Genomic DNA, 14,375 nt, shown 5'->3' with positions numbered 1-14,375 from the left:
AGCCGAGGGCCCCTCCGCGCCTACAAGCACTCTCCAATCGTAAGAGCTGTAAGAAACGGAGTCAGAGCTTTTCGCCCAATCCCAGCTCTCTTGCCATCCAGCGATACTTTTAAACTCTCGTTTACAAGGGGAAAACGAAGCCCAGACGTGGGAGGAAGGAAATCGGCGGCGCGTGGGAAGAGTTGGGGATAGGCTTAGAGTCTAGAGAGGCATGTTAAAAGTTAATCCAAACCCTTCGCCAAAACGAAAGCAAAGAGGGAATTAATATAAATCAAACCAAATAGTTTCCCCTGTTAATCGGTTTGCAGCATCAACCAAGAGCCTTGGATACTTTCACATAGCTGCCAAGTTCTCCCTTTTCTTAAGGGAAATTCCCTTATGGTGAATTGGCTTCCTCGCGAGAAAAGGGAAAACTTGGCAGCTATGCTTTCAAAGCACAGCACATTCCTATGTTTACTAAGAGGGGGGAAATCCATTAACGCGTGGGCGTCATGCAGTGGGATTTACTTCTGAATAAACTTGCCTAGGATTGGTGCCCAGGAAGACAATGACACTGCAAATTTTAATAAGCTTACTCTGCAGAAAGTGGTACCAAGTTTAATGGTATTTATTCCTAGGTAGGTGTGCATAGGATTGAAGATATCATTGCACTTCTGTGCATATTCACTTGGAAATAAATCCAACTGTGTTCCTCGCTCCAATCCTGTACATGCTTACTCTGGAGTAGACTCCGTTTAGTACTGATGTACTTCTGAGTAAACATGTACAGGATTATGGTTGTTATAGAATCATAGAATTGTAGAGTTGGAAGGGACCCTGAGGGTCATCTAGTCCAACACCCTGCAATGCAGGAATAAATCAGCTAGTCTATAACTGTGAAGTCCAAATAAGCCCCATTGTATTCACTTTAAGCGTGGATGGGATCACTCTTTGTTGGTTATATTGCTTACTTACCGGTACTACACTCACCCTGTACATTGCTTATCAAACCACTCTGAACAACAACAAAAATAGTAAAATCACTATAAATTAAACAACCTTCAATAATACTTAAAACAATATTTCTCTAAATTCCCTCCTGCTTGTCAGTTCAGGATCTTTGTGCATCTGATAAATAGTTCATGAAAGTTTATTGCATTTACATTTATACAGTAAGTATTTAAGGTTCCACAAGACTGTAGTTTTTGCTACAACAGACTAACATGGCTATCCTGTAAATTAAAAAGTGGACATAATCCATTTACTTTTAAAAATCCTAATTGGTACCAGTGCAGTCAGGCCAGGATTGGCCTATCTTGCCTTGGTGAGCGACAAAGTGCAGTTAACTTTTTACGCATTTGCCTATCTGTTGTAAATGCTTAATTTAGTTTTTCCTTATATAGCAGGCTAATAGCAAGTGTTTAATAATGCCTTTACATTGCTTTGCATCCTCCAAGAAATGTGTGTACATGTGTAGAAGGCAGTTGGACATGAGATCCCATTGATTTATTTTATTTTTTAGCCGCTCTGAGCCCGGGCATGGCAGGGTAGAAATAAAATTTTTATTATTATTAATTGGGGGGAAAGGATCTGCACAGAAGTATTAGGTCAAATAAGCACAGCAGCTCTTCTTTGGTAGGTGCCCTTATGAAGCAGTTGCGGAGATTGAAGGGTCTCCAGGGTTTCCCCCAAGCAATCTGAGACTGCACCTGTATGATGCTAATTTCTCCTTCATCCTCTTCATGCCTCTCTTGGCTCTGGGAAATCAGGCTGGAGCTAGCGGAACTTGTTGCAGCAAGACGGACACCTGTACCCCACTCCAGCCTGACTCATCTCTGCCTCTTGGCCTCCCTCATCCCACTCACCTGCTTTAGTGTCTGCTTCTGGACTTCTCTCTGCCATAAACACTGTCTGCTCACTAAGCCCTGCTACCTCTTCAGCTTCTGACACTTCCTTCTCCCTCTGACCACTCATCGTCCCATCACCACTTCCTGGGCTCTGAGCCTTCTTCCCTTGGTTGTTCCCCAGCTGCTTCCTCCCACCATTCCTCTGCATCCAAATAGTCCATGACAACATTGCCAGGTACCAAACCAGTTGCATTCTGAAAATATTCTTAGGTGAACAATTCATTATTTATTTCAGACATTTGTATACCACTTTTAGTAGTTATGAGTTGTGCATCTGAGCCATGGGGGACCACCAACAGAGACTCCCCCAACGATCTTAGTAATTGGGCTGGATATAAAGGGGGTATTTACGATATCCTGGGCACAAGGGGGTAAGGGCTTTTTAAATTAAGACAAGAACCTCGAACTAGTTTAGATGTACAGTCACAAAGCTGTGTGGCAAGCAGGGAGTCAGTAGGTGTTCAGCAGATAGCATTAGACAAATTCATGATGTGTTGAACTCTAAGCAGAAATGGATATTGGTCAGTGCCCAGATAGGAGACGGCCTGGAAGCTTTATAAATATTGCCTTGGGGTCCATGGAAGAAAGATGTGATATACATTTAACAAATAATCAAACATCCATGATAAGAAGCAATATATCTATTGAATGCCAGATGCTGCACACAAACAAGGGAAAGGATGTAATATTCATGTTCTGTTTGTAAGTGCCCAGAATAATCCTGAATAGTGTTGGAAATCAATTTCTGAACCAATAAGTCGGTGGCATTAATTTATAGGACACAGGGTGGAATCTAAGCTTTTCCTAGCACCGAATCTACATGTTGGGGAAACCCTCAGCTTCAGGATTTATGGGTGTTCTTCTTCTTCTTTGGCGATCACTTGTAGCCGAGTAAGATTGTCTTCCATAAACACGGTTTTAACAATGAGCCCGTAAGTGACTGTGGAGGCCAATTCTGGATCCACACGTCCTTCCATAGTGGGGACATTGGTTTCCAGGCGGGAGTTGATCATGGTGTGGATTTACCAAGCACGTTTCTCTCTTGCATCCTGAATTTGAGTGTCTTCAAAGCCCATGACACCTTTGGTAAAGGATGTTCTCCAATTGGAGCGCTTGCAGGCCAGTGTTTCCCAGTTTTCAGTATTTATATTACCGGTACCTTTTTTTTTTAGATTTGCCTTGAGACAGTCTTTAAACCTCTTTTGTTGACCACCAGCATTACGCTTTCCATTTTAAGGTTCGGAATAGAGTAGTTGCTTTGGAAGACAATAATAAGGCATCCACACAACATTACCAGTCCAATGAAGTTGATGGGTGTTATATGGTTGTTGAAAGGGAAGGGCTGAAGGATGGGCATGAATCAAGTTAAGTAAGTATAGTATATTTTAAAAAGCAATGAACACATTAGTTTGCTCTGGCCTAAACATGAACCAAATCAAGCTCAGCTTACTAGCTATGTATAGCAACTCATGAAGGGCTTGATTTCCTGGTTTTCTTGCCCTCCTGGGACTGTAAAAAGTAAACGGGGCTCATCAGGCACCTGCCACCTGGCAAATAGTCAGTGAGGCAGATCTTGGACAAGAGTTTGCCATAGCACATCAAACCCTGTATACAGAATGGTATAAATTGTGGATTTATTGCAGTACATAATCAAGGTAGGATGCAATCGTAAACATTATTAGCAACTGTCAGCATAGAACCAGGGGGTGGTATTCCTTTGTTATTAATTTGGATTAAATGAAAATGAATAAATGTGAGATAGGGCAAACTTTCCATATTACTGTATACTACACAACAACCTTTTTATTTTCTCAGGATTTTCCCAATTGGTTTTCACTGTGTTTGTTTAGTTGTCCTAATTGTTGCTTTATGTTTATTTCTATTGTGATGCTATTATGTTTTTTTGAAAGTGCCCCAGAAACATACTTGAAGGATGTTTTATAAATCCTTAAAATAATGAAACTGAATGGAAAATACGCTTCCCAATTCTTGCTCAGGACCTTGACAAAAGCAGAATCACCGCAGTCCCCGCCCCCTTCTGCTCCACTTTTGTTGTGGAGCTGCCTGGAAATGGCAGATTAGTAACCCTTTTGTCCACACAATAGAAGAGACTGAACAATCATAAGCATATAGTTGGTTTGTTTTCTCTTCTTTCAATACATGTTTACGTTTGTTCATGTTGGTGATTAATGACAAAACTAGATTATTCCATATGAAATAACCTGAAATAAGGTTATCTACCCACAGTATTATTCAACACTTCTAGTTTCCAGGTTTCGGAGGCAGTGAGTGGCCAGAAGCAAGGATTTACCACTTGATTGTAAATACAGTAGAAGCTCTTAGAGGTTACAAAAAAGAAAAAAACCAACCCATGCAAAACCAACCCAACCCATTACCATTGTAACAAAGTTAAAAATAGATATTCAAAAAAATCTGAATACAATTAAAATTAATTGTTAAGATAAAAGCTGTGGGATAATACTGAAGGATTGCATTGTATTATGGAATCTAAATTTCAAACAAGCCAATTTTTCCCTTTGATTGTGAGGGGTGAGCCCCCAATTCTCTACAGATTACAAAGTACCTCCATTTTTTTCCTATTGGTTTGTTGTTGTTATTATTATTTAACCAGTCTCTGATAATGTTGCATTAATACGGTAGAAGACCTTAAGAGGATAATGCAGTTGTGTATGTTATGAAAAAGTCACTGGCTGAAGTTTTGCACAACAACCTGATATAAAAAGAGTCGGCGCAGTATGGCGGTCAAAGCACACACCCCTATAAGAATCATGGGAACTGTAGTTTACCACTCAATGAGCTACAATTCCCAGCACCTTCCCAGCAATCTTTTTTTTTGGGGGGGGGAGGGATGGTGTGTAGTGAGCCAATGGATGTACTGTACAGCATCCAGATTAAAATCTCTATACTCAGAACTTCTCTCAGCAAACATGGGTGCTGCAACCTCATGCCCTGCTCTCTCCACCTAGCCTAGCCTGCCCTAAATTAAAATGTCTGCATGCAGGGAAACCTGTTTTCATTTATATCTATCCTGCTCTTCTAGTGCTTACACATCCCTCAGGGTGGCTTGCAAGAATTTAAAATCGGAATAATGCTCCTAAAAAACACACGTTAAAAATACATTTAAAAGCAACAATGATTTTAAAAATGACCTTTGCAGGTTAAAAAAAAGCAGTTTGAAAATTGTTGCCTACTGGAATAAAAATATATTTTATCAGCTGGTGCAAGGCAGTGAGATGCGGGGATAGGTTTTTTTTAAAAAAATATTTCAAACTGCAGCCAGCAGGGGGGAAGTGGCAGGTAAATGATTTTAAAAGATTTTAAAACACTGAACTCGTGGTTTTTGTTTTCTTTTTTTCCTGGTTAGCTGGCAAGTTTATTTACTGGGAAAGTCGTTTTAATTAATGACTATGGTAAAAACCGCCTCAGACAGCCAGCCAGCCCCCCCGAGGGATTGTTCTCTGAGGGACTCCGAGGGGGTCACGGAACTGTGGCGCTTGGGGGGGGGCGGTTGCTCTGGCGACCGAGAGCTGGCGGCGGGGTCCGTTAGGGCGGGGCGGCAAAGGTAGTTGTTGAGAGTGACAGCTGCTGGGGGCGCTGTAAGTGGGTGGAGTCCAGGTGGGCCGTTTCGAACGCCGGGTGGGGGAGCGAAACGTCAAGAGAGACGGTGCAGCTGAGGCGGCTTCCGCCAATGGATGCGGGCGGGGGGGCAGGTGAGAGAAAAGAGCGCATTAAGGCTCGTGGAGGCGGGCGGGGCTCTGCGAAGCTTCCACGGAGGGGGGCGGGGCAGAATCTGTTCGCACACGGAGAGAAAGGGGTACAGGGACAGTCAGCACCGGAAGTTCTCTCGCCGAAGTGGGTCCCATCACACAAAACGCACTGCACATTCCTCCGCGAACCAAAAAATAAAATAAAATAGGGCCTCGGTCTAACTTGCTTCTACGGTAGACCCGTTGCAGGAGCAAAAGGAGGCGACTCGCGAATTTAGCGCGTACACGAGCCGGTGTCTTCTCCCCACCTCCGCGCGAAGAGAGGAGCGGCTTAAGCCCCGAAGTAGAGACGGCCGGGACTTATTCTTTTAACATAAAATACTTTGCGGAGGGTTATGCTCACTGCTCGCTTCCGCAAGAAAGGGTTTTTAACAGACGCGTCACTTCCGGCGAGCCTCAAGAAGGGGAGGAAAAGGAAAGAAGAAGAAAAAACAACAAACCCCCGAAGGGGGAAACAAAAACAAACGGGAGGCCTCTTCAGCCGCGGGCTCTGCGAGACTCCAGCTCCTGTTTCTGAGGGGCCTCAGTGCTCGTGGGCAGCAGCGCTCCCCCTCATCGATGAGGACTGGGATGTCCCTCCGCCCCCTGGCCCATCTTTGAGCTTCTTTGCCTCCGCTTCTCCTTTCCCCCTTTCGCCCTCCCTGTCTCACTCCTTCCTTCCCTGCCTGCCTCCTCCTCTTCTGCCGCCGCCGCAGCTTAGCCCCTTCCCTCCCCGGCCCTGAGGCGGCGACATCATCACCATCACCGTCGACGGCACCGCCGCCATGTCGGGGGACGACGACGGCCCTGGTGGGTCTCACTACGTGGCAGAGTTCGTGCCTCCGCCCGAATGCCCCGTCTTCGAGCCCAGCTGGGAGGAGTTCAGCGACCCCCTGGGCTTCATCGGCCGCATCCGGCCCTTGGCCGAGAAAACAGGAATCTGCAAGATCAGGCCTCCCAAGGTACCCGGGGAAGGAGGAGAGGGGGATGGGGAAGTGGGGTCCACCCTTCAAGGCCTGGGAAGTGGTCCGTGGTGGGGAGGGCGTGTGGGTGCACGTTGGGGCTTCGGAACAGGATTTCGGCTTTTCCGTGAAGTCGCTCCCCGACCCCTTTCCCCCCATCAGTCATTCCCCTGGCTTTTCGTCTCCTCGCTGGCCCAGCCTCCCGAGCCCGGTCGCATCACCAGCTGCCACGGTCTGTGATGCTTCGCCCGTGAAAGGTGCCAAAGGGGTGGCGCTTCCTTAACGATGGGGCAACTTCTGTTTTGAATTCTTTGATTTTTGTTTGTTACACTTACCTGCTTTTAATTTTGGCTGTGTAATTCCGTAACGATGTTTCATAAAAGCAAAGCTGGGCTGGTGCATACAAGGAAAAAAGGAGAAAAACAGGAAGAGAGGGTATTGGAGCTCCCAAGGAATATTAAGGGTCCATTCAGTGTTGTAGCAATATAAGATACAGTAGCTATGATCAATACAATAAGAATACTTACTTTCTGTACATTGGGGGAGGGTTACCATGTTTACGTTTTGCATAGAGCAAGTGAGGTAGGCCACAAAGACTAACTTTTGTTAGTTTTAGGGTAAAGGGCCCCTAAGCCTTTTGAGGTGTATAAAATTCCCTATCAAAAATTTATGTGCAGCTCCTGCATAACAAGCCTTTTTGCTTGTCTCTCTGGAGGCAACTTGGTAGTAGCAGAAAACACTATACCAATTTAACAAAGTCTTCTATCCTACACTCCTTTTTTCTCTAGTACATTGCTTCAGTAATCTAAAATATCAATTTAACATAGGGGTGATTATTATTATTTTTACATTAAAAAGTTCCGAGTTCTCCCCTTGAACAATCCTTTTCTGGCTTTGGGAAATGGGATCCAGTTGCTGCATCCTGCTTTGAATGTTGCTCATTCCCCTTCACCATCCAAGGTCAATCTAAATCATGTCTTCCATCTTTGTTACTGCATTTTCAATGTATAATATTTCAGTTATATTCCATGGCATTGTATGAAAGACAGTTTTACTCATAATATTCCCTTTAATCTCAAGAGGTGTTATAAAGTGCTGGAGTTTTCATTCTCAGTTTTTCAGCTCCCTGCCCCAAATAACTTGTAGAAAGGGAAAAGCAATAGCAATTATTAGAATTGCATTTTTTTCTGGCATTGCTTTTGCACCTTGAGTTTGGCAGGTGCTGGAAAAGGAGTGTTGTCAGAATAAGATGTGGACACCCTGTCTGTCACTAAAAGAGTTGGGTATTTGGGTTTCTCTTTCTAATTTCACAATAGTGAGGGGTTTCTAAAGTGGATTGAGCGATGGTTTTGTAGCATCAGTGATCTGGCAATAAACTTTTAGCTAATTTTTAAATATATTTCTGGTACTTGTTACTGAATGAAATGAATTCTGAAGTAATGTTGCGCCCCATTTAGCCCTTATTGGGGATGAGTGAAAATAAAAGCTTCAGTTCTGTTACTATATTGTGTTTAAAAACCATGGTTTTATTCAGGACAATTCTCAGTTGCAATTATGGATGATTACTGCTGCATACTGTTAAAAAGAGCACTTTACTTGCAAGTTAGAGCATAATCTCAAGTGCAAAGTAGTATAACATTTAATTTTGAAACGGAGTAGTAGCAATACATAAGGATTAAAAAGCACTTCAGGAACAAGTCTATCATTCACTAAAATACTGAAAAATAGGCGGCATTAAAAATTTGTAGCCTTTTTTTATTGCCTCTGTGTTATTCTTGAATCCACCTACTTGGCCTTGTGGCATGTTGCTCTATAAGTAGATGCTTATTTTAGGACCACATCAGATACTTTGGATTGTTTGTAGTATCTGCTGTGGTCCTAAGATGAAAACTCAAAATTCTGTTGAGCTTAAATGTCTTCTGATTCTTACTAGCAGCTTCAGCACCTGCATAGTGGACTGGTTACATTGGCAGATAATTTAAATCTTCATTCAGGCAATGAATATGTAACTTGCTTGCTTGATATTATTAGAAGCTTTAAGCAGTATGCTATTCTAAATGTTTTTGAAATATTGCATTGCAAGTGATTTTTATATTTGAAACAAAAAAGTTTGTAGTAATTTGATTGCTTATGGCAAGTGGTTTTTTTGTTGTTGACTCATGCCATACTGTGCCATAAATGGCAAAGAGAGATGTAGGCAGACAGGCAAGTAATATGTTTTATGGACTTGTAACTTGTGAGGCCATACTGCTGTACTGACAAGAAATTGAAGTGCATTTGCTGAAGTCAGAGTCTAAGCATGTTTACAATATGATGAATTCTTGGGTTTACCTTGCATATTGTCCTCAGTTGTGTGTTCCTCTCATGCCAACATCTCCTTGCAGGAGTGAAGGTTTTATTGGATCGCAGATTCTGCTTCTGCTTGTATACATTAGTGACCCACATGACTATTGACATTGGAAGAATTAGGGCCTTTTAAAGCCAGATACATTCTTAAGTATGCCAGCATTCTGACTGTTTTCTGTCAGCTCTAAAATAAATTAACCTTGTTCTTAAAAGCCTTTTTACTTTCTAATTCATCTGAAGATATTCTCAGTTGTGCATTGATTTAACTTGCATGTAAGAATAAAAATTCAGTATTTATAAAATATGGGGGAAATAGCTATGGGGATGTGTTGGATTGAAGGCTTATATCTTGAAACTAAATTCCCTCCTTTCTTTTTAGGACTGGCAGCCTCCTTTTGCATGTGATGTACAAAGTTTTCGTTTCACGCCACGAGTTCAGCGTTTGAATGAACTAGAGGTGAGCGTCCCAACCATTGGCATAAATCTGTACCCCTACATAAAGCATTAGACTTATTTGGGTTTTTTTATGAGGTACAAAGTTATTGTCTTAAGAAATGCTTAGAACATCATTTGTATTTACATGATTTGATTAATTTAACTTCAGGTGTCTATGAGCAATGTTTCATTTTATTACCGTGCATCATTGCAGGAGCTCTTTACACCCTACTGGAAATGTTTTACAACACCAGTTTAAAACACATTCCCTGAAACTATAACCCTATTCAGGTGCTCAGAAGAATGCAGGAGGGCACAAACTGTGTAGGGAGTACATTCACTACTGAACATCTACACACATGCTGTCCCTCTCTACTCCCTCTGCTCCCCCCAGCCAATCTTTGGATCTTTCCAGTAGGTTTGAAGGGGGATTTTAAGCATGTTTGGCTGAATACATTTAGAACCTTATTCATGATAGGGATGTTTGATCGTCAGGAGGATTCTAGACACATTTAGACAACTAGGGGAAGATTGGGGTGGAGCAGACAGTCATTGTATATAGGGGACATTGCACAGCCCCATGCCCCTTGCAAAGTTTGCGTGTTTGCTTGAATGCCTGAATACGATTTGTTTCAGTGATTCCAGTAGAACTTGTTTTCAAGTAAATAAGTTAGAGCTGGTATTAGACTTAATACCAGCATAATAGTCTAGTGAGACATAGACTCTCTTCAGCTTTCAGGTAGTGAATGAAACGCTTCCATGAGGATATTACTCTGATATTTTAAACTTCAATTTACATTGATACCTTTATTTCTTACTGCACAGCATTTTGATTTGAAAATGCTTAAATGATATACATGCAACTCTGAAAAGAGGAGAGACAAGGCATCTGCACTAAAGTAGTATTTTTCATTGTACTTGGATTCACCTGTTTCTTCTCCTCGTTCCTCGTTTTCTTGACTTCTGCTGTGCAAGAAACATCTGCCAGTGCTAAAGGAGAAGTCTCCACCAGAGTTGTAGGAATGTAGAAAGCTTATATTCAGATTTGTCATTTGTTGAAATAGCCTTGATAGGACATATTCTGGTCTAAGTTTTGAAGATTTTCAAAATAGAGGAGCAAACTGTGAGCATGTTGTCATTATTTTCCTTGGGTATTGTACTTCTCTCATACCTAACTTGTATGATGTCCATCTGCTGCCTTGGTTTGTTAATAGGCAATGACTAGAGTGAAGCTGGACTTCTTAGATCAGCTGGCAAAATTTTGGGAACTTCAAGGATCTACATTAAAAATCCCAGTTGTGGAGAGAAAAATACTGGATCTTTATTCACTGAGCAAGGTGAGTGTGAATCTACAATCATTTGGTAGGGTGTTAGTGGTTTCTCATAAAATCAGTTTTCCCTGCTCTAATAGAGAATCATAAAATATTCTAGATTATGGCTTATGGCTTGAATAATATGGTGTGTTCATTGATAAGTCCCCATCCCTCCAATGGATTTTTATCTGAGTACATAAGCAATAAGGCGTTTTGGGTGCAGTAGCTTTCTATATCAGCAAGGCACAATTACTCTTGTTGTTGTTTAGTCGTTTAGTCGTGTCCGACTCTTCGTGACCCCATGGACCATAGCACGCCAGGCACTCCTGTCTTGCACTGCCTCCCGCAGTTTGGTCAAACTCATGTTCGTAGCTTCGAGAACACTGTCCAACCATCTTGTCCTCTGACGTCCCCTTCTCCTAGTGCCCTCAATCTTTCCCAACATCAGGGTCTTTTCCAAGGATTCTTCTCTTCTCATGAGGTGGCCAAAGTATTGGAGCCTCAGCTTCACGATCTGTCCTTCCAGGGAGCACTCAGGGCTGATTTCCTTAAGAATGGATAGGTTTGATCCTCTTGCAGTCCATGGGACTCTCAAGAGTCTCCTCCAGCACCACAATTCAAAAGCATCAATTCTTCGGCGATCAGCCTTCTTTATGGTCCAGCTCTCACTTCCATACATCACTACTGGGAAAACCATAGCTTTAACTATACGGACCTTTGTAGGCAAGGTGATGTCTCTGTTTTTTAAGATGCTGTCTAGGTTTGTCATTGCTTTTCTGCAATTACTCTTACTAGTTTTCAAAGTGTCATAAGACTCTTTGTTGGTCTTGCTGCAGGAGACTAATATGGTTACTCTAGTAGAACGTAACTTCCAGGCATGTAGGGTTCATACTGCACAGCTTCTTAGTGTTTCCATACCAGTTTATAGCATATGCATTGCATCATGGCAGAAAGCTGTGAATTGTGATTTAATTGGCAGCAAGTAGTACATTTTAAAACTATCATTAAACTATCATTAAAACAACAATGCTAAATAATATTGCTGCTGGTTTTAAAAGTTCCTGTAAAGCATGCTAAACTCTTGTGGTCCTAAATGCTTACTTTTATGAAATGTTTTAAAGCTGCCTTTCCAAAGCTGCACAAAGCTTACAACTTATTTAAAGTCTGCAACCTTGGTATAATGCAAACCAATGTAAATAGCCTGGTTTCTGCCATAGCTGGGGATGAAGGGCCACTGGGAGGCTGCATCCCTCCCTCTCAGGGCATCATGGTAAGAGGCAGACCAACCTGGCTCCTTTCATCAATTAGTGAAGGACTTGTTGGAACTGCTTTCCTTTCCCCTCTCCTACTTTCTTTCCTTCTGTATTCTAACTATTGGATTGTGAGTCTGTGAACAGAGACTGGTTTGTCTTTAAATAATTGTGAAACGCTTAGAAAATGTTTAGTAACAATAGTAGTAGTGCAGAGAGTTTCAACTGTGCAATGGCACTTTTGGTCTCATGGCAGTTCATTTGTAAGCTGAATGCCTTCTCAAAAGTGCCTTGTCACCTCTCTGAATGCCACGAAGGAAGAACACAGATTTGCGGTATGCACAGCTATGGGCCCTTTTGAGTGAGATGAGTAGTATTTCACAACTCAGTGGCTTGTTAGATGTGAACTTGAACAAGTAGAAATTAAGGGTCTAAATTGATAAGAATCAATTAAGAATTGAATATAGCTGTGTCAGCCACCTTCAACTTGAAAGAAGCAGACTGTTTTACCTTATGCAATAATCTGTTGCCTTAAGACTCTTTCCTGGGAGTGTCTGCATAACCACTATTCTTGATCTCCAGCTCTTCTGACTTCTGAACTGGACTGAACAGCCGGTTAAATTAATGCTTTTCATAACTGTTTGTTTCTGGCTGGTGTTAGTGAGAATCTGCTATTTCAAACACCTTTGGGAACTGCTTCTTGTCTGGTTTCAGGCATCCAAATTGTCTTTATGCATTAAGCTTTTGGAGAGAGAAATGAATTTGATTCTGCAGAACAACTATCCCCTTGTTATTAAGTAGAGGATCTGGTGAGGTTTTATATTTGGACTGTGACCAGTATGCTTTAAGAAACTTGTATGTAGCTTTCTAAAAAACACACAACTGTTTTACTTTTATTTCAGATTGTTGCCAGCAAAGGAGGCTTTGAAGTGGTCACTAAAGAAAAGAAGTGGTCTAAAGTTGCAAATCGTCTTGGATACTTACCAGGAAAGGCAACTGGCTCACTGCTGAAGTCACACTATGAACGGATCTTATATCCATATGAGCTTTTCCAGTCTGGTGTCAGCCTTATGGTGAGAGATGGCTTTGTTTGCAGGAGAGTAATATGAGATACAGTGTGTTGCTTGTCTACTGTATACTAACACAAGGTTTTGTGCTCTTGTGCATTTGCCTCATGGAAACAAGTTGCTTATATCATGATCAAGAGAGATGTATTATACTGTGATCTGGTTTTGCGATGGTATCTACTTCTTTGTTTATGCTTGAGGTCAACCTTGATAGGATGAGGACTTTGTTGGAACAGAATCAAACATGGGAAGGAATCTTTCCTTGGCTAGGCAGCTGCACTTGAGAAATCAGTTTTATTCAGTTTTCGTGGGTGACTCTGTCCAGATGACATTTGTAATGCAGTGTGTCATTGTTGGTAGCCCTTTCTCCCAGTAGTGCTGCTCATCTTGAAAACCAGAGTCTGCCATCCCAGATCCAACCAACCTGGTGTCCTTCTGTGCTCTGATTCTTTAGGGCATCCAAAAGCAAAACTTGGACCTTAAGGAAAAAGTGGAGGTTGAGGACCTCGGCATTGGTGCCAAGTCTCCCCCTAAGCAGGGTACAAGAGTGAACGTTGTGCTGAAGAGAACCAGACGTGTCAAGTCCCAGGTACCCAGATCACTTGGCCACAGTAGACAGAGTACTTTAGTCTTTGCACCAGTGCAGATGCATTGGAAATGCAACAGCCTTTGTCCGGCCGTGGGGGCTCACTCAAAACTTACCATGAGCAAGCCATCCTTTTAAAGATCGAAAGTGAGCGTGCTAGATAAAAACACTCACGTTGTGCCGGCCTTACTAATGTTTCTCTCACTGAATAAGCTGACTATGTTAAGAGGAAAAAGACTTGTCTTCATGCCAGCTTTATATCAGTTGAGCTGGTGCCCAAGCTGAGGAGTTCCTTGGGTTTCATTTGGACTGTGGCCTCGCCGTGTGGCCTTAAGCAAACCATTATCTCTTAACCTCAGCTCCCCACCTGCTGTAATACAAAGATGATAAACTGGTCTACCTTATAGGATTGTTTAGAAGAATGAATGAAATGCTTGTTTTGAGTATTCTTGAAAACTTAAGGTCCTGTATAAATGCTTAGTATTGGTATGTATGAGGAGATTGGCTGATGCACACTAACACCAGCAGAAGTAGTAGTTATGTAGAAATTTGGGTTCAGTTAATTTGTAGATAACCTTCTTTTTGTGTGTTGTGGCAGACGGAAGTCTTAAGAATAGTCCTAACACTGAAGGGAAGAAATTGCTTGCAGCAGTAAAGGCTTTTTAAGCAATGTCTACTACTTACGTTCAAATTTCCCATTATTTCAGTTAATATAACCACCTTATTTCATGAAGGTTAAGAGTATTTTTTCCCAGACTCAAGC

At 42.1% G+C, this 14,375-nt stretch overlaps 1 protein-coding gene across 6 annotated transcripts in view; it reads left to right on the top strand.

Annotated features, from left to right (window-relative positions):
* Nucleotides 1-6,031: 6,031 nt before the first annotated feature.
* Nucleotides 6,032-14,375, top strand: part of KDM5A (lysine demethylase 5A) — a 50,029-nt gene continuing 41,685 nt past the window's right edge. For 2 of the 6 annotated variants that reach the window (XM_035127041.2, XM_035127037.2), the window contains exons 1-5: nucleotides 6,033-6,615; nucleotides 9,341-9,418; nucleotides 10,611-10,733; nucleotides 12,862-13,032; nucleotides 13,481-13,615. In XM_035127041.2, coding sequence (XP_034982932.1) covers nucleotides 6,439-6,615; nucleotides 9,341-9,418; nucleotides 10,611-10,733; nucleotides 12,862-13,032; nucleotides 13,481-13,615 — 684 coding nt within the window. In that variant the 5' untranslated portion in view covers nucleotides 6,033-6,438. Of the gene's footprint in view, nucleotides 6,616-9,340; nucleotides 9,419-10,610; nucleotides 10,734-12,861; nucleotides 13,033-13,480; nucleotides 13,616-14,375 lie in introns of all 6 variants that reach the window. The other 4 variants (XM_035127039.2, XM_035127043.2, XM_035127038.2 and 1 more) reach the window with 3 other exon arrangements.

The sequence above is a fragment of the Zootoca vivipara genome, chromosome 10, assembly GCF_963506605.1.
Source record: "Zootoca vivipara chromosome 10, rZooViv1.1, whole genome shotgun sequence".
Lineage (NCBI taxonomy): Eukaryota > Metazoa > Chordata > Lepidosauria > Squamata > Lacertidae > Zootoca > Zootoca vivipara.
This window is presented reverse-complemented; position numbering and strand designations above follow the sequence as displayed.